The 20,846-nt window shown below is 43.7% G+C and overlaps 1 protein-coding gene across 1 annotated transcript in view; it reads right to left on the bottom strand.

Moving 5' to 3' along the window:
* Abhd12 (abhydrolase domain containing 12) overlaps positions 1-20,846 on the bottom strand; it is a 99,755-nt gene that overhangs the window by 8,477 nt on the left and 70,432 nt on the right. Inside the window, exons 3-6 of the mRNA XM_008851176.2 lie at positions 8,413-8,518; positions 5,661-5,780; positions 3,092-3,122; positions 1,627-1,672 (exon numbers count right to left, since the gene is read on the bottom strand). Coding sequence (XP_008849398.1) covers positions 1,627-1,672; positions 3,092-3,122; positions 5,661-5,780; positions 8,413-8,518 — 303 coding nt within the window. The remainder of the gene's footprint in view (positions 1-1,626; positions 1,673-3,091; positions 3,123-5,660; positions 5,781-8,412; positions 8,519-20,846) is intronic.

Genomic DNA, 20,846 nt, shown 5'->3' with positions numbered 1-20,846 from the left:
GGCTGCCAGTCTCCCAACTTCAGGAAGGAGGAGCTGAGGAGGAATAACATGGCTGAAAGCTCAGGACACCCCAAGGGGGATAAGCACATGGGACTATGAAGACAGGGACAGAAAGAGTAACAGGAAGTAGGAACAGTCAGACATAGAATGGGGTAGTCCCCCGCCACACAGACATACAGAGACACAGAACTGGAAAGAGAAGGTACCAGGGATCTTTTCTTGACAGGCTACAGGGAGGTGAACACAGAAGGAAGGTGGTCTTCTCGTCACCCTAGGGTGTCCAGCAAACATGAGCAAGAGTGGAGAAGGGATAAAACTTTCTTCAGTGAGAGCCATCAACGTGGTCAGCAGAATAGCTGACCTTGGAGACACCCACATCCTAATCCAACTGGTGAACATGTCACTCTTAGGCCAACCTGGAAGTGGGGGTGAGCCTGGATTACCTGGAGCCCAAGTACTCAAAAGAAAAAGAAAGCACAAAAGTCAGGGTCTGAGCTCAGCCATGAGCCAAGAAGTATAGCTGGGAAAGGCAGGTGGCGGGGTCTTCTCAGAAACTACTGAAGGACAAAGCCCGCTGGCAGCGCTCCTAGCCAGGGGCTAAAGGTTTTGGAATTCTGATCTTTCTAACTACAACATAACACATCTGCCTTGTTTTAAGATATGATGTTTGCAGTAATTTACTACAGCAACAAAGAAAATGAATATAACCCCATTTGCAGCGGGCAGCAGCCTCCGTCTCTTCCCATCTTTTAGCCTAAAAGCATCGGAATCACTGTCCTCCCCCAGAAGGTCAGGACACGTTGGCTAAAAATAGCCACTGTCCCCTGAACTCTCCACTGGGGATTGCATGGAGGGGTATTCCTTTAAAACAGCTGCTCACTGTTCATACGAAGTCATTCTGCTGCTCCTTCAGAACGCTTGAAGCATATATCAAACTGGACTTTCAGTCAGCCCAGTGGCAACCCCAACTAAATAAAACAAGCAGTGCCAGTGAGAGACAAGAATCTGTTTTCTCTCCGTGAATCTTTTTCCTGTTCTTATCATTTCAACAAGCTAGCTCTGCTGCTGAGCTAGTGTCTAATGTCCAGTGCAGGGAGAGCCCGAGTCCAAAACAGAAAAGACGGTGTCTTCTGCATTTAAATTTGCTTTCAGGGTATTATGCTGGGGCCCCACATCAGGAGCACTGTCAGAGAAGTCAGCATCCAGAACCTGCAGCAGAATTTACCGAACTCTTCCTCCCAACTGACAGTTGCGTTACTGCAGGCCCAGCATTGCACAAACAAGCTGCCTGACTTGCTTCAAAGCTCTGAAGCAAGTCTGTCCATTTAGTATAATCAGGAAAGTGAAGGCATGCTCAGATACACTCTTTTTTTAAAAAAATGTTTATTATTTTTATTTTATGTGTATGCATGTATTGCCTGCACATAGGTAAGTGCACCCATGTCGTGCAATGCCCCAGGAGGACAGAAAAGGCCGTCAGATCCCCTGAAACTGGAGTTACAGACAGTTGTTAGCTGCCATGTGGGTGCTGGGATTCGAACCTGGGTCTTCTACAAGAACAACCAGTGTTCTTAACTGCTGAGCCATCTCTCCAGCTCCCAGATACACTCTTAAAAGAAACCTCACCTCTATAGTCGAAGGTGACCACGTGGTAACCAAGAGAACTCAGCACCTATGAAGTGAAAAACACATCTTTGATAATACGTCTCAACTGAGCAGGCTGCTTCCTACTAAACCCGTCTAGAGGTCTGTCCTTTGTGCCTTGCGTACAGTAGGGACTTAGGACTCTGTTGATGTGCAGCTCCTGCCTGGACCTGCTGCTGCAGGATGTACTGACTTCTTCTGGTCAGCTCCTACAGTTCCCAGGATGACACCAGAGCAGCAGACAGCCATCAGGCACTGTCAGGTTTGAGCACCTACCATGCTGGTAGACCTCAGAGACCCCATTTGAGGACCCTTTCTGCAATCCAGTACTTCTCTGATTTTGTTGAATTTTTCTAACTGTTCTTTCTCAGTAAGATTGTGTGCAATGCCCTGTACATTGGCTGGGTATGCTTGGAGCAATGTGGGAGACTTCCATGCCACCCCCACTGTCACCCAAAGCAACTTACTAGCCCATCTTTAGGAAGACATGGTACTTTCTCAGGTAGCCTGGTGCTTTCTGCCCTCTCCTAGCCTGTACCCAGAGCCTTGGAGCTGGGCAGCGAGATTTTTTTTCTATTGCAGAAACCTCAAAGGAACTGGTAACTTTGTAGGCACTTACCTTTCCTGCCTTGACCCAACTTACTCTGGGGAATAAACTCCCCTACTTCCCAGAATAAGAAGGGTCTACACATCTGTATATGTTCCCTTCGGCCCTGCTAGGTGATGACGACACCTCTTTGAAAGGAGAAGAGGGCAGGCATGAGTGGGCCTAGTATGCTGTACCAATGGCATCTCTTGAGTTCCAAGATCAAGAATAAACCACAGGGCCAGTAAGGTGGCTCAGCAGGTAAAGGCACTTGCTGCCAAGGCTGACAAGCCGAGTTCAATCCCTGGGACCTACATTATGGAAGGAGAAAACCAACTCCCACTAGTTTCCTCTGATTTCCACACACATGCCATGGAATGTGTGTTGTATCCACACACATACAGAAATAAGTTAAAGGTAATAAAATTTTTTTGCTTTGACAAAACTACATGAAAGTAAAGGATCACATGCCTTGCCCAAAGCACAAATCTTTACCTTCAGGGGTTTCCTAATAAGCCTGCTTGGAACCTGACTCAAATCCCACCTGCCTCTCTACCCACTCCCCTCAGAGATGAGGCTACAGTAAGCAGGGCTGCATAGCACTTACACATTTGAGGAACACCTCACTAGAAATGGTGGCAAATGCCTTTCATCTCACTAGCAAACACCTGGGAGATAATCCCCAAAGTGCATGCGCTGGTTCTGCACCCCACCGGCAGCAGAGGAAGAACCATGGGAGAACTACCAGGCACTGCCTTCCAGCATGTCCACAAAGGGAGACTTTTCAGACTGGTGAGTTACCCCTTCTGTTCCTGCCTCCTGCAGCAAACAGCACTGCTCCTCTGGCCCAGCGCCACTCACCTTGTACAGCTCCACTCGGTGGTCGCCTCCTCTGCAGCATGGAGGGGAAAGAAACAGGAAGTGGTGTTAGTGTCCCTGAGTGGGATGCAGGATGACGTTCAACAGTCTGGGATCCCAAGCCCTATTTCAAAGAGAGGGTTATGGTGGACACATAACTTACTTTTCAGGTCCCCCTAAATGGCCTCAAACTTGCCTCCAGCAGTACTGGGAGGAGCACCTTAGGGAGATTTCTTAGTTATTGTATTTCAATTTTTCTGCAGGGAATGAACACTTATAGCACCAGATTCAAAGGCACATATCAAACAGGGAACGTGCTCCAATACCTTCCTGTTTTACCCCTTATTTCCTGTCCTTATCCTCTGGTCATCAAAGCTCCTTCCCACCTGCTGGTACCTCAGGCTACACTTATGTCCCTTCGCATATATGTGCCCTGCGTGTGGGACATCCTCCTAGACACAGGTCTGTGTGCTGTGCCTACCTGCTAAACCTTTCATCAGGAGACCCTCGCCTCTCACCATGGTGTGCGAGAATGGTCAGCTCCCCAGCAGACTAATCTTACCAAGCATTTCTTCTTCTCCTCTCGATCTTTCACAGCTATTTTCCCTCTATTTCCTAATGAGCACTGAAACAATTTCAGGTGTATGGTGAGTGGGACTAGCATTGTAGGGACCCAGGAATGAGATGGAGGAGGGAAACCAATACATCAGAGACACAAAAACTGCAAAGGAATGAGTTTCAAGACCAGAGAAAAATGGTGCAAAATGTTTTTAATTATCTCTAGAAGATTGCGTTCCTAAAATTTCCAAACTCTCCCCATCAAAAGGAAAAAAAGAATGGTGGGGGAGCTGAAACCCAGAATGCTGGACCTTCAAAAGACTTCAGTGCTATGATCCTGGAGACCGATGGAGCTAGCCAGGGGACCCTGCCGGAGAGAGGGGTAGGTCAGAGAAGGGTCTCAGTAAACGGGGCAAAGTCTTCGAGAGATGGGATGTAGACAGGACCAGACAGAGACCTGCAATATAGGCAGTCTCTGGGGGTACAGAAACGTGGTAAATCATTGACCATCCCCATATTACCTTCAGACCTGAAGTTACAAGGAGGCTTTGTCTTTTATTAAAAACCACAGGATTGACAGAACTGAGCATTATTCACAGCCAACTACGGTTTTGTCATTTATGGAAAGATGCTACAAGAGCTGTTTATAGCCACTTGGTCTTTGAAAAGCAGAAGCGAAATCTACTGCAGCTTGTTCCCAACAAATCAGACAGTAAACTGTGCAGAGCATATCTGACTCACTAGCCAAACATTCTGCTCTTGGCAAGAGACCAGTCTGTGGGCTGTACTTCTGGGCTCTTTCTATAATACCCCCTGCACGGCTCCATGAGAGACATCTACCCAGGACTGCTTTCCCCTCCAGAAAAGCCCATACATTGTTTTTGTTGTTTCTGCCTATAAAAGGTATACCCCAAAGTGACCCTCACACTCTACTCTGCTAGTAAAGGGCTGCCTCCTTGCTAGCTCACCCTGGCTCTCTCACAGGCAACCTAAAGAAGCTACAGAAATAGGGACTCTAGGATTTTCAAATAATACTTTGCTTAGAAAAATGTACCTCCCTCCTCCCCCATCCAAGCACCCCAGAGGCCTTTCTGAACAACACCCTGTGTGAAAAGAACATGGGATCTTTGAGTGGGAGAGCAACTCCAGCTCAAGGCATCCTGAAGGATAAGGGATTAAACCCACTCATGAGAAGCATCTGGGGTAAAACGGCAAGGCCCATCTGGACAAAGTGTATACTTCATCAGGGGCCCATAGGACAGCTGATGCTGCTTGTGTCAAGGCTGTTAGAAGAGGTTCACCCAGAGGCAGCCCAGAAGGATAAACATGTTCATGAATGCTCAGATGAGGCTGGCCTCAACCTACTGTCCCCTCCTGTCACTTTTCAATACTCACTGTCTCTTTTCCTAAAGTGTGCCTGCTTTTTCCCATAGCTGCCCTAGGCTACACCCTGGGTCTATCTCTAAGTAAGACAGACTTGTCTGTCAATCCTCAGACCAGAGATGACAGACACAGAAAAGTGAAAAGGAAACATTATTTTTCCCAAGGGTGTGCTGAGGCCACCATCAAGTGTCATCACCACCCCTCCTCTGAGTGACCTCCTCCTCTTTACTGAGAAGCCCTGCTTCCTAAACCACAGGCCAGTTGACAGTGCTTTTGACCCTAAGCAGAAAGAAGGAACCTCTTCTACCTGGAGGAGCTCAGTGCCCCTGACAGAGACCCTCCTCCACCCCAAGCTGGGCGCAGCTTCCTAAGCTGCTCAGCACTGTGTCCTAGGGAGGCAGGGCCGGTACTCTGGACAGATGAGACCCACTGGTCCTCTGCACACAGTGCTGCCACCTGCAAACTGCCCCAGTTGGGGAAGAACTTTATTTTTCCTTTGTTCTTGAGAAGCTCCATTTGGTGCAGTAGGTCAGCAAACATTGGCCCATTACCAATAGTCTGAGCCAATACATTCCCAGTCCAGGAAGGAGCCAGGCTTTGTGGGGAAAACATACTGCCTGTGTGGGCTTACCTGGTACCTGCATTCCCATGAAGGTAGAGAATGATGGGGTGGTTGGAAGCCAGCGCATCCTCATACCACATCTGGTCCTTCCCTTGGGCATTCTTCCACCAGACTGAGGGGATGGTGTGCCTGCAGACAGAAGCAGAGGGAAGAGCAATCTGATGCCCCTTATGCATGGTGATACCTATATGAGGGTCTGTGGAGACAGCACCAGTCACAGAGAGCAACAGAACTTCTACCTACAAGAGGACAAAGGGGTGAGTGGCACATTGTCCTGTCCTTAGAATAAATAACTAGGAACTGTAAACTGCAAGGTCAGCTGCTGATAGTCTCAGAGGGAGAAAAAGGACCTCTTTTTATTCTACTTTTATTATTTTTATCTTATTTTATGTGTATGAGTATATTGCCTGCATGCATGTAAGTGCACCGTGTTGTGCAATGCCTGTGGAGGTCAGAAGAGGCATCAAATCCCTTGAACTGGGGTTATGGATGGTTGATAGATGCCATGAGGGTGCTGGGAATTGAACCCAGGTCCTCTGCAAGAGCAGCCAGTGCTCTTAACCACTGAGCCATCTCTTCAGCGTGCAAAAGGGCCTCTTGATGGCCAAGCATCTTTTATTGGTGGCCATTAGCTGGATGTGAGAGAACTCTATCCTGTATTAACTGGAGGCTCCCTAGATAGAGTCTTCTGGCATTCTAGAGTCACAGATACATGGACAAGTTCACCATCAGCCAGGCTGACCCAGGCCTAGCCAGGATCCTGGAGATTACTACTCTACTTGGCCAAACCCTCCTTCAGAGACACATAAGGGCCAAAGTGAATACTGTTAATCACTGGGGAAGGTCTAAAGTAATGTGGTTTTTTTTTTTCCCTAGAAATCTTAGCGAAGCTGGACACAGTGGCGCACACCTTTAATCCTGGCACTCAGGAGACAGAGGCAGGTAGATCTTTGTGAGTTCTACGTCAGCCTGGTCTACATAGCTAATTCCAAGACAGCTGGGGCTACAGGGAGACCCTGTCTCAAAAAGATCAAAGGGGAAAAAAGAAGAAATCTTAACCAAATTCATACTTGATGACCAATGACATGAATCCTTTAAAAATCAAGTACCAGGTCTTTATTTTCTAAGGGTTCTAATCTTCAGTATCTCATTTTAAATGTATCTCTCTGGTCTATTCACAAGGATCTCTTTTTGGGTGGTTCTAGCCATTAAATTATCACTCCTATACAATGACAAGCTATGGGATATAAGGTCTAAACAGTCAGGTGCAGTGGTGCATGCCAGCTGCTTGAGAGGCTGTGGCAGGATTGCTAGATTCTAGGATTTCTTGGCCAGCCTATGCAATACAGTATGGATGAATGGATGGATGGATGGACGTGTGTGTGTGTGTGTTTTAGATGCTGGGAGCTGATATGCTTCTAGAAGCTAGTCTACCAAGAACGTGGAGCTCCAACAAAGGCCCAGTGTGCTCTCCTTCAACCTGTTGGCAGAGGGCAGTTGAGACTGAGCTGATAGCTAAGAATGGTCCTCGGGTTGCACTCAGGCCTTTACATCCTCCCTCTGGGGAAGGTGGTGGGGGTTCTGAGGAGATGATGGGGAGGGCAGTTGTGAACAGAGTCTGCTGCTTTCCAAGGCACTGCTGTCACTGCAATGGTACAGGGGCAGCAGTTGGTGCCCAGCAACAAACTGCACAGCTGCCATTACACCTTGAGCCTGGCTGTGACAATCACTACAACTCTTCTAGGTACCTGACAATTTTTATACAAGTGTTGTCAGTGCTTTCACCTAAGTACTACCAGAAAAGCCCTCCTGCAACAAGACAGAGCCCTGCTCCTAATACAAGGGACAACTCTTCTCCTACACAGCTCTAGGATAGCAGTTCAGGTTCTTGAAAGTCCTTCAAGCACTCATGGATCAGAGACTGCTAGATTTAAAAAAAAAAAAAAAAAAAAAAAAAAGACAAAACGATTCTACTCCCAGCACCCACTGCTTGAAAACAAGAATCTCAGCTCTCATTGTATGTTCTTTTTAACAACGAACGTCAATTGAAGCATCTGAAGGTCCTCTCAGCCACACTAGGAGCCCACTCATTGTGTTCATTTACACACTTCTCACATACACAGTGGGTTTCTGAGGCAGCAGAAAGAGACTTTATGGCGACTAAACAATAAACCCAGCTATAAAAAAGAACAGTAACTCAGAGCTGCTTCTCAGAGAAAAAAAGAAAAGACTACTGCAAGACTGGTCAATTTTGATCCAGTTGTTTAGGAATAACCACTTACACACAAAAACCATTAAAATGTATTCCAAGGAAACAGAGAAGCCATAGGGCTTCAGTCCAACTTAAATTTATGGAAAAAGTAAACATCACTCTCACAGGCTTCTGAGAAGCACTGCAGGCAGTAGCTGGTCATTTACTTCTCTGAAAAGTTACGTTCATATCTGTACTTGTCTCTAGCTGTTTTTTTTTTTTAAACCTTGGAAATAAGACTCTAAAAACAATATGGTAAGTAACAAAGCGTTTGCTGTACCTCAGGATAGAGTTTGGTGCCAATTCACCCTGCACTACTAGGATCAAATTTAGCTGAGCTCTTCCCTTGGCAATATGAATGGATGAAGACAAAAACAAGCAACAGCATTTGAGTCCAGTGTCAAGGGCACTGCTTGAACTGAGCAGAGCCCTTCCCTTCCAGCCTCCTGGAGAGGGGCCAGAGTAGCTGGTGCCCCTCTCTACCCTGCTGTCTTGATTACAGACACTCACCAGACTCCAATAGTTACATCTTCCTCTGGTTGGAGGTAGTAATTGCAGGTGTGATTCAAACCTTGATCCTGTGGTTTTTTCAAGTCAATGAAATAGGGAACCCTCACTGTAGGGGGTAAAGAGATGGAGTTCAGGGTTAGTGGGAATGGACAGACACACAGATAGGCAGAGAAACACTTATGCCCGCATGTGAATTCACATGTACACTGTCAAGTACACAAAACATACATATACCTACAATATATACACCCTCACGCATATAGCATACTCCTCTTCTCACATACATGGGTTGATGAGTACACACCCCATCCCCACGGCATAGGTGAAGCTCTCAAAAAGCACCAAGTACTTTTCTTTCAGGATCCTGCCACATTTGAGGTCCACCCTAGGGCAGAGTGAAGTTGGGGAGGACTGGAACACAGAACTTGAACTGCAATAAGGAAAGTTGTTGTTTAAGGGGGAGATACAAGCCAGGGAAGGAAGGGTCTTTAACAGACCAGAGGCTCTCTGGGGGAAAGAAGGTATAGGGCTTCTAGTATCATCAGTTAACCCAGGAAAGACAGCAAAATGGATGAATTCAGAACTCTGCCCACAGTGGAGTCAGGGCTACTGTGCAAAAGGAGTCCTATAGTTAACAGTCATCTGCCAGGATGCAACGGCTACATAAACTGGTATGCCAGGCCATGGGCAACCACAAAAATGTTAGCCCTGAGGAACATGCAGGACAGGGGGCAGATGAGACGGGCACCAATGCACTGTCACTGCAAACACAATCATAGGACAACAATATCAACACTACACCATACGTGGCTAGAGAGCAACACCAGAAAAACCTATGCCAAGTATGTGGAGAAACTTTTAAGTTTTTCCTTATATATCACTACACATTATTGCTTGTTTACAACTTTTGAAGATAAATTCAATTGAAAAATGAAAATCTTGGGGCTGGACAGATGGCCCAGCAGTTAAAAACACTTATTTTCCAGAGGAAATGGGTTCAATTCCCAGCTCCCACATGATGGCTAACATCTGTCCATAATTCCAGTTCCAGGGGAACCCTGGCCTCTGCGGGCATTGCACATACATGGTGCATTTACATACATGCAGGCAAAGCGCTCACATACATAAAAAATAAAAATTTTGTTTGTCTTTGTGAGACAGGGTCTCCCTGTAGCTCCAGCTGTCCTGGAACTCACTATGTAGACCAGGCTGGCCTTGAACTCACCGAGATCCTTCTGCCTCTGCCTCCCAAGGGCTGGGATTAAAGGCGTGCACCACCACGCCCAGCAATATTTTAAAAATAAAAATGAAAAACTTTTTAAAGAAAAAGTCCAAGGTGGAATTTACTCTTATGCTGAGGGAGAGTGGCAAGGGGTAGGATGATCCCAACTTCTGGCTGACTCTGCTCTCTAAAAGGAAACCATTTCTGACAGCTTTCTTCGGTGAAGAGGAAGGTTTCAAGAATAAGCTCGTCTATCAGCTAGCAAGTCTAACTCACTTCCCAAAATGCCACTGTATCTGGAGGAACACTTACTGAATAAATGAACTGACTCATGAGGACAGAGACATACATGCTCCTTCTCTAGACCACGCGGAGAAAGGAATTCTTCCACTGGACTGCTGCTCATAATCCCTCCTTCCTAATCCATTCTTTCCCAAAGAAGCAGGCTAAAGTTTTAAAGCTTCCCTTCACAGTGTCTTTGTAATATGCTGAATTTATGTCCTCTCAAATATGCATGTCAAAGTCCTTGTCCCAGTACCGAAGACCTTACTTAGAAATCGGGTCTTTTAGTGGTAATAGAGCTTAAATGAGGTTATAAGAGTAACCCCTAACACACCATGACCCTCTTATAAAAAGGGAAGGCCATGTGAGAAGATGGAATGAGGCACCTACAAGCCACGACTACCGGCCACTGCCAGCTGATGAAATAGGCAGGAAGTGGTGGACTACTTGTCTATCATGTGCAAGGCTCTGGGGCTCCATCCCTAGTATAGAAGGGAGGGAGGAAAGAGAGGAGGAAGAGAAAAAGATTGGACTTTATCCAGATGCCTCAGAGGGTGCCAATACTTTGATCTTAGACTTCTGGTCACTGGGACTACAAGGGAGTATTTTCTCTTTTAAGCCACCCAGTCTGTGAACCTGTCAGGGAAATCGACAGAGCCATACTAAAGCATTCAGATTTTATTCTGACAATGGTGTTACTGGAGACTTAGGGTCCTCTGGCATGGAAACAATAGAAATGAGACCAAGCCAAGTGTGCAGGAATACATGCAAGACTTTAATGGCTTTCAAGTGGAAAGGAGCTGGCGCTGATCACAGAGGAGACCAGGCTGTTCCCCAACAAAGGGAAAAGCAGGCCTTTACTGGTTTGCCCGAAGGATTTAGATACGTAAGGGCCTAAGGGGTAGAGTAGAGGCTGCAAACTCTAGGTACTAGAGTTGCTAGAAGATATTGTAGGAGAATAGAAGACAGCTCCTCCAGGGGATCAGCATGTCCACAGGAAGGCTGAATAGCACCTGACCTAAGGGTGATGGCAGCAGAGAGGGCGACAGAGATGCCAAGTCTTTTCATCCTGTTGCAGTTGTCCATCAGACAGCTAAGGGTTTATTTATGATTTCCTTTGGTAAAAATGGGACTCTAGAAGGCCTACAAAGCCTGTCTACTTCTTAGACTGTACAAGCCTACCCCCATGCCCTTACCAAAGACTTCTGGAACTTAAAAGCAGCAGCCTGATATGCAAGGTTATCTATCACCTGACAACTATGAGGTGAGGTTAAGAAGGATAAAAAGAGGAAAAAAGTAAGAGGACTTGAGAAGGGAAAGGAATCTCTCACCCTGGGATCCAGTTTGCCTTTCCTGCTGACTGTGAGTCAAAAAACTTCAACACAGGTGATAAAGACAAAATTGCCTACAGAGATGCATGTCTTCCTGAAGGCATAGCAGACAAAGATGTTAAAAACAACAAGGGAACTGTACTTAGAACCTGAATATTAGTAAGTAGCATTCCCCTCTCTAAATCTATATAATACACACCATAAAACAACCTTAAAATCTCATTTAGAAAAGTAAATTCTTTAAGAAGAGTAAGATCGGGGTCTGGAGAGATGGCTCAGCGGTTAAGAACACTGGTTGTTCTTGAAGAAGACCCAGGTTCGAATCCCAGCACCGACATGGCAGCTAACAACTATCCATAACTCCAGTTCCAGGGGATTCAACAGCCTCTTCTGTCTTCCGTGAACATTGCACAACACAGGTGCACTTACCTACATGCAGGCATAACACTCATACACATAAAATAAAAATAATAAAATGCTTTTTAAAAAAAGAAGAGTAAGATCATATACTTTCACTTCATTTTTAAACTATGATTTGCATTTAAACTTTGCTTAAGTTTTAACCTTGATATAAATTATATCCTTTAAGACACGGTACTTAGAAAGCCACCGGATCATATGGATAGTCATTGTAAAACTATTTAAGCATGGCTCTCTCTTTTTAGATTTATTTATTTTATTTCATGTGTATGAATGTATGTTAAGTGCACCATGTGCATGCAGTGCCCATGGAGCCCAGAAGAGGGTATTAGGTACCTTGGAGCTAGAGTTATAGACAGTCTTGAGTACCCATGTAGGTGCCAGGAACTAATTCCAGGTCCTCTACAAGAGCAGCAAATACTCTTAATCGCTGAGTAGTCTCTCCAGCCCAACAACTTTTTTTCTCTCTCTCTGTTTTGTTGTTGTTTTTGTGACAGGGTCTCACTATGTAGCCCTGGCTGTCCTGGAACTTGCTATGCAGACTGGGCTGGCCTCAAACTCACAGAGATCTGCCTACCTCTGCCTCCTGAGTTAGGATTAAAGGTATATGCCACTATGACTGGCACAACTCTCTTCTTTAAAAAATGATTTTATTAAGCCAGGCGTGGTAGTGCATTCCTTTAGTCCCAGTACTTGGGAGGCAGAGGCAGGCAGATCTCTGTGAGTTCAAGGCCAGCCTGGTCTACATTGTAAGTTCTAGGATAGCTGGGGCTACAGGGAGACCCTGTCTCAAAAAGATCAAAAAAATTTATTTATTTATTATTATTGTATGTGCATGTGTGAGTATGTGTGTGCATATGTGTGCCCCAGAATACATATGGAGGTCAGAGGACAGTTTTCAGAGACAGTTCTCTCCTACTGTGAGTCCTGGGGATTGAACTCAGGTCACCGGGTTTACATACTTTAAGCAGCATAATTTTCATGTCTTGTGACTGTGTGCTCTCCTTTTCCTATATGACTGTCTAAATACTTAATAAACTCATATATTTTGCTTTGCTCTGGCTTAACCTGAAATTATTTTCTGCAGTACAGTCAAGAATCTGGCATTACCTGAGTAGAGGTCCCTAAGGCATAAGAGAACTCAGGCTGCTGGTAACTATGCTGGGCTGTGTTGCCTGCCACTGCTGACAAGGTGATTCCCTTAGTAAAACTATAAAGATCCAAATCAGGTGCCCACTGGTAACCTCAGACTCACATAACAGTCATGCCTCTGAAGTAAAATCACAGTCATCCTGGGGCTGGAGAGATGACTCAGTGGGTAAGAACACTGGCTGTTCTTGCAGAAGACCCAAGTTTGAATCCCGGCACCCACATGGCAGTTAACAACTGTCCATAACTCCAGTCCCAGGAGATCCGACAGCCTCTTCTGTCCTCCATGGACATTGCGGGACACGGATGCACTTACCTACATGCAGGCAATATATGCATACACACATAAAAATAATAAAATATATATTTTTTAAACCACAGTCATCCTGCCAAAGAGAAAACATGTTACTGAGGGTTGGAGCGCTTGGTTTCGCTGATTTAATGTCCCACCATACTAAGTTCTATGTGTAGAAGAGGCTGATATGGAAACAAAAATGACCCTGGGGTTTTGGAAGACTCCCTGGTCCTTGCCAAGTGGTTTTATGAGAATTAGCAGCTAATCTAGAATTCTGTCAAGCCCAAGAGATTTAGGAACTTGGAAGCTTTGTTCTAAGGCCAGCCTCATTCAAGGCAACTTTTCCTTTTCCTTTTCTTCCTGATTGAGAGCCAACCATGAGAAAGGAGGCACAGGAAAAGCTCTGCAGTCGGCAGATGCTGGCCTGTCCTTACTTATGTAGTCCTTGGCATACAGACTAGTCAATCCCAGGGTCCCAGTGCCCCAGAGAACTGTGGTTGTAGAAACCACCTAGCCAGCGGGGGTCTAAATGACCCAAAATGCCACAAACCAAGAAAATGAGGACAAAGAGTGCAGTAGGCTGAGGTAGTGAGTGGGTCATGGGATCCCCTGAGCCAGCTGTGTATCTCACACCTGCTGGCCAGTACTAGGTACATGAGTGCAGGTCTCCCTCTCCTCCTAAGCAGTTGCATCCCTCTTGGTCATCAAACTTTTGTGGCCCCCATGATTCTGGAATATTGCTTGGAACCCATGCTGCAAGGCCCTGATTCAAACACAGACTGGAGGAGGAACAGAGTGCATGGGTCATGGTCAGGACAACAGAATCATGCCCCTCGGCAGAACATTCCCTCCTCTATGCTCCATAGATGTAGTCCAGCTCCCACCACCTTTCATAGGGTTTGGACGTACAGCTCAGAAACACTGCCTACAAGTCCCTGGCTTCTCCAGGTTTTCATCAACCCCTTTTTGGCCTTGTCATCACATATCAGCAGTCACAAACACCAATGGGCATGCCTTGAGAAAGAGCCTGCATATACAAACATTCACCAAAGAGCAAGTGAATAAATATGTAAATGAAAACACTTTGTTCTATCATACTTTTTTAAAAAGCTGATCTGGAGGCCAGGCATGGTAGCGCACGCCTTTAATCCCAGCACTCAGGAGGCAGAGGCAGGTGGATCTCCGTGAGTTCAAGGCCAGCCTGGTCTACATAGTGAGTTCCAGGACAGCTGGGGCTACAGGGAGACCCTGTCTCAAAAAGACCAAATAAGTAAATAAGTAAATAAATAAATAAATAAATAAAAGCTGATCTGGAAAATATCTGATAGGGTAAAAGTCTGGCGCTACTGAGCTGGGATGGACAGCTGTGACCACCTGGGGATATTTGCTATAGGGGCATCTCATTCCATCTCTGTGAGTAACAAAGCAGCCTTATACCAGGTATGGTACCAACAAAGGAAGGGCCAGGCAGGTTCTGGATTTTATTAAGTCCAATTACTTTATCAAACCAGCAGGGGCTTCTACAGGAGGCAAAGAGTACGGAAAGAAAGCAATGAGGGATTAACAGGGATGGTAGAGTGAAAGGGTAAAGAAGGCTGCTGGAGACAGAGCTAGGCTATTTCCAAAGAAGGTCTGAACTGTCCTCCATCTTGGAACCAAAACTTTCCTTTCACTGGGAGACATGTTCCTGATCCCTGAGATAGAGTAAGAGCTTACCAGCTGTTATGGGCTCCAGCCAGGTAGCATCAGGAATTGAGAAGCATGTATACTTATGTTCATGGGAACAGGCACATACCAAAAAAAAAAAAAAAAAAAAAAAAAAAAGGGCAGGAAATAAACCACAGTATTAACAAAGATTCTCAAAGTGACTTTCACTCTGTTATGCTATTCAGAGTTTTTCAGCTAATTTTTTTTGGAAGGATCATGTACTTTTTGTTTAAGAAAATATATTTAGGAGGCAGAGAGATGGGTCAGCAATTAAGAGCACTAAAGAGCTTTCAGAGGACCCAGGTTCAAATCCCAACACCCACATGATAGCTACCACCTGTAACTCCAGTTCCAGGGGATCTGACACTTTCTTCTGACCTCTGCAGGCACTGCACCTACACACATGCAGGCAATACACTTATACACACTAAAAATAAAATAAATAAAATACTTAAAAAAAAAAAAGAAAATATAAGGTTGGGTGTAGTAGTGCACATCTTTAATCCCAACACTCAGGAGGCAGAGGCAGAGGGATCTCTGTGAGTTCAAGTCCAGCCTGGTTTACATAGTGACTTCCAAGCCAGCTGTGGCTAGAGGAAGATCTGGTCTCAAAAAGGCCAAAAAACAAAAAAAGCACTGGTTACTCTTGCAGAGGACCAAAGTTTGATTCCCAGCATCCACGTGGTAGCTGTCAATGGTCTCTGTAACCCCAGTTCCAGGGGAATCCAACACCCTCTTCTGATCTCAGCTGGTATTGCATAACATGGATGCACTTACATACATGCAGGCAATACACTGAAGACACACAAAAAATAAAAATAGGCCAGGCATGGTGGCACATGCCATTAATCCCAGCACTTGAGAGGCAGAGGCAGGTGGATCTCTGTGAGCTCAAGGCCAGCCTGATCTACATGGTGAGTTCCAGGACAGCTGGGGCTGGTTAATGCTGTTGTAATGAAATGCTTCTTTTAATTAAAATAAATAAATAAATAAATAAATAAAATAAAATATAAAATATAAAAAGAAGATGGGAGACTGAGATGGTGGGCTCCGACCTCCATTGGTGTAGCAGCTGTGATCTCAGCACACTGACAGAGAGTGCCAGGTTCTGGTCTCCCTCTGGCATAGGGGCTGAGAACACAGCAGACCAAATGAGAGTCCCAAATTCGGCCCCTCCCTTAGGGAATTACCCAAGTTTTCTCTGAGTTCCTGCTAATAGTGTTCAAACCTCAGAAGGAAGCCTGAGTATGCCTGACTGGAACCTGACTTGGGCCTCTGTGGATACCCTGAATAGCTGATCTGAAGCCATCAGTTCCCTCCAAAATAAAACCTGAGAGAACCTGAAACCTGTACCAACCAGCTTTACATAACCAATAAGGAAAGGACCTAGTCACCCCGATAAAATAAACAGATGCATACTTCAATTTAATTCTCATGTCAGAATCATGAACAACAAAAGAAATTCACATGCCAAAACCACAATGAAAGAATAATAAAATGGAAACCAAAACACTATGTCCAACCAAATTCCAACAGTTCTCTCTATAAGGAGAACCCCCTAGAGATAACCCAGAACAGTAAATTTAAAAGAACAATCATGCCGGGTGTGGTGGTGCACACCTTTAAACCCAGCACTTGGTAGGCAGAGACAGGTGGATCTTTGTGAGTTCGAGCCCAGCCTGGTCTACACAGTAAGCTCCAGGACAGCTGGGGCTACAAGGAGACCCTGTCTCAAAAAGACCAAAAAAAAAGAACAATCATAAACATGATCAAGGAGTTCAATGAATTTAAAGAACATACTAACAACAAATCAAAGAACTAGAAGAAGATAGGGATAAACTTCTGAATGAATTCAGAGAAGAGATAGAAACACTGAAGAAAACTCAGGCAAAAATGAAACAACAGGGGAAAGCCTCACCACTAGAATGAATGAACTGGAACACAGAATATCAACACTGGAGGATAAAGTTGAAGAACTGGACCACTAAAGCAAAGATTATGGAAAATTTTTTTTAATATTTTATTATTTTTATTTTATATGTATGCATGTATTGCCTGCATGTAGGTAAGTGCATCTGTGTCATGCAATGCTCGCGGAGGACAGAAGAGGCTGTCGGATCCCCTGAACTGGAGTTATGGACAGTTGTTAGCTGCCATGTGGGAGCTGGGATTTGAACCTGGGTCTTCTGCAAGAACAATCAGTGTTCTTAACTGCTGAGCCATCTCTCCAGCCCCAATTATGGACTATTTAAAAAACACAGGAATGGAATGCGCAAGAGATGTGGGACACCGTAAAAAGATCAAATCTACGCATCATAAGAATAGAGGAAGGAGAAGAATTTCAGGTTAATGGTATTGACCAGTTCCTAAACAGGATTGTATAAGAGAATTTCCTGAAATTAAGGAAAGACATCCCCATACAAATACAGGAAGCACATAGAACACCAAATAGACAGGACCAGAAAAGAAACTCCCCACGGCACATCGTAGTAAAAACACTACATGCACAAAACAAAGAGAAAATTCTGAAAGCTGCAAAAGAGAAACAACAAGTCACATAGAAAGGAAAACCCATCAGAATTACAGTTGACTTATCAATGCAAACTATGAAAGCAGGAAGAGCCTAGAAAAAAGCATTTCCAGTTCTAAATGACCATAGATACCAACCCAGAATACTTTACCCAGCAAAAATGTCTATTATAGTTGAGGGGGAAAGAAAAATCTTCCATGACACGAATAGCTTGAAAGAATACACATCTACAAAACCAGCCCTTCAAAGAATACTTGAAGTAATACATAGAATAGAGAGAGAAAAAACTATTCCCCAGAGGCAACAAAAGAAAATAAAGGTATTATCTAGGAAACACAAAATTAGACAGAGAACACAAACAGCAATGAAATTGGTGGGAACCAATATACACCTTTCAATAATAACCTTAAATATCAATGGACTGAACTCCCCAGTCAAAAGACACAGGCTAAGTGAATGGATTAAGAAACAAAATCCATCTCTTTGCTGTCTGTAAGAAAACCATCTCACCTTTGAGGACAGGCAATATCTTAAGGTAAAAGGATAGAAAAGAATATTCCAAGCAAATGGCACTAAGAAACAAGCAGCGGTTGCAACTCTAATATCTGACAAAATAGACATCAAAGTAAAACTAATTAGAAGAGATAAAGAGGGTCACGTCATTCTGATCAAAGGAACAATTAACCAAGAAGATATTACAATCCTTAACATATATGCACCAAACTCAGGTTCACCCAAATTCATAAAAACAACACTACAGGACTTTAAGACAGATTAACCCCAACTCATTAATAGTAGGAGACTTCAATACCCCAGTGTCTCCATTACACAGGTCAACTGGACAAAGAATAAACAGAAATGTCTGAATTAAATGATACCATACATCACATGGATGTAACAGACATCTTTCAAATATTCCACCCAGACACCAAAGAATACACTTTCTACTTAGCACCCCATGGAACATTTTCAAAAAGTAACCACATACTGGGCCACAAAACAAACCTCAACAAATACAAAAAAAAATTGAAATAATTTCATGCATTCTATCGGACCACAATGTAATAAAGTTCAAAATGAACACAGGACAAAACCCTAGTCACTACACAAACTCATGGCAATTAAACACACTCCTAAACAATGAGTGAGTCAAAGGTGAAATTAAGAAAGTAATAAAAGAATTCCTGGAATTCAACAAAAAGGACAATACAACACAACCTCAGAGACACTCTAAAAGCAGTCCTAAGAGTGAAGTTTATAACTCTAAGTACCTACCTTAAAAAATTAGAAAGAGGGGCTGGGAAGATGGCTTAGCAGTTAAGAGCACTGACTGCTCATGCGGAGGACCCAGGTTCTATATCCAGCACCCACATGGTGGCTACGAACCGTCCTTAACTCCAGTTCCAAGGGAATCCAAAGCCCTCTTCTGACCTCTGCAGTACTGCATGAACCGGATGCACTCACATACATGCAGGCAATACACTCATACACATAAAATAAAAATAAAATATTTTTTAAAAGCTGATTTTATTTAAAAAACAAAAAATTAGAAAGAGCCCAAATAAATGACCTAACACTGCAACTTGGGGCACTGGAAAGGCAAGAACAAATGAAATCCAAACCAGCAGAAGGGAAGAAATAACAAAAATCAGAGCAGAAACTAATGAAATAGAAACAAAACAATTTCAAAGAATCAATGAATCCAAGAGCTGGTTCTTTGAAAAGCTAAACAAGATAAGACAGACCCTTAGCCCAGTTAACCAAAAGAAAGAAAGAGTAAATCCAAATCAACAAAATCAGAGATCAAAGGGGAAACATTGCAACAGACACCCAAAAGATCCAGATCATTATAAGGGGATATTTTAAAAACCTATATGCTGGGCTGGAGAAATGGCTCAGTGGTTAAGAACACTGGTTGTTCTTGTAGAAGACGCGGGTTTGAATCCCAACACCCACACAGCAGCTAACAACTGTCCGTAACTCCAGTACCAGGGGATTGGAAACCCTCTTCTGTCCTCTGTGGGCATTGCATGACACGGGTGCACTTACCTACATGCAGGCAATACATGCATACACATAAAACAAAATGAAAAAATAATAAAATAAAATATTTTGCCGGGCTTGGTGGTGCATGCCTTTAATCCCAGCACTCAGGAGGTAAAGGCAGGCAGATCTCTGTGAGTTCAAGGCCAGCCTGGTCTCCATAGTGAATCCAGGACAGCTGGGGCTACAGGGAGACCTGTCTCAAAAAGACCAAAAAAAAAATTTTTTTTTTTTAAAAACCTATGTGCTACTAAATTTGAAAATCTAAAAGAAATGGATGGATATCTAAAATCATGGGAACCACCAAAGTTAAACCAAGAAGAGGTCAACAGTTTAAATAGGCCCATAACATATAAGGAAATCGAAACAGTAATATAAAGCCTCCCAACTGAAAAAAGCCCAGGCCCAGATGCATTTACAGTAGAATTCTATCAGACATTTAAAGAAGACATCCAACCAATATTACTTAAATTATTCAAAAAGATAGAAACAGAGGGAGAACTCCCAAATTCCTTCTATGAAGCCTGCATCACTCTAATACCCAAATTGTGTAAAGAAACAACCAAAAAGAAACTACAGACCCATATCCTTAATGAACATAAATGCAAAAATTCTCAACTAAATACTTGCAAACCACACTCAGATATACATCAAAAAGATATTCGCCATGATCAAGTAGGCTTTATTCCAGAGATGCAGGGATGGTTCAATATACACAAGTCAATAAATATCATTAATCACATAAATGGACTCAAAGACAAAAACCACATGGTCATCTCAATAGATGCAGAAATGTTTTTAACAAAATTCAGCATGCATTTATGTTCAAAGTCCTAGAAGGAATTGGACTGGAGGGAACATACCTCAACATAATTAAAGCCATATATAACAAACCCACAGCCAACATCATTCTAAATGGAGAAAAACTGGAAGCATTCCCATTAAAATCAGGAACCAGACAAGGATGTCCACTATCTCCACTCCTTTTCAACATAGTGCTTGAAACTCTTGCTAGGGCAATAAGACAGGAGAAGGAAATTAAAGGAGTACTAATTGGAAAAGAAGAGGTCAAACCATCACTTTTTTGCAGATGATATGATATTATACCTAAGAGATCCCAAACATTCCACCACAAAACTCCTAGAACTAATCAACACTTTCAGTATGGTGGCAGGTTATAAAATAAATCTACAAAAATCAGTATCCTTTCTACATACCAATAACAAACAATCTGAGAAAGAATACAGGGGAATGCTCCCATTCACAACTGCTGCAAAAAGAATAAAGTATCTTGGAATAAATCTGACCAAAGACACCAAAGATCTCTAAAATAAAAATTCTAAATCATTAAAGAAAGAGATTGAGGAAGACACCAGGAGATGGAAGAACCTCCTATGTTCATGGATTGGAAGAATTAATATTGTGAAAATGACCATCCTACCAAAAGCAATATAT

The sequence above is a fragment of the Nannospalax galili genome, unplaced genomic scaffold (assembly GCF_000622305.1).
Source record: "Nannospalax galili isolate Female #2095 unplaced genomic scaffold, S.galili_v1.0 scaffold1626, whole genome shotgun sequence".
NCBI lineage: Eukaryota > Metazoa > Chordata > Mammalia > Rodentia > Spalacidae > Nannospalax > Nannospalax galili.
Note: the sequence above shows the minus strand (reverse complement) of the source record. Positions and strands in the feature narration are given on the sequence as shown.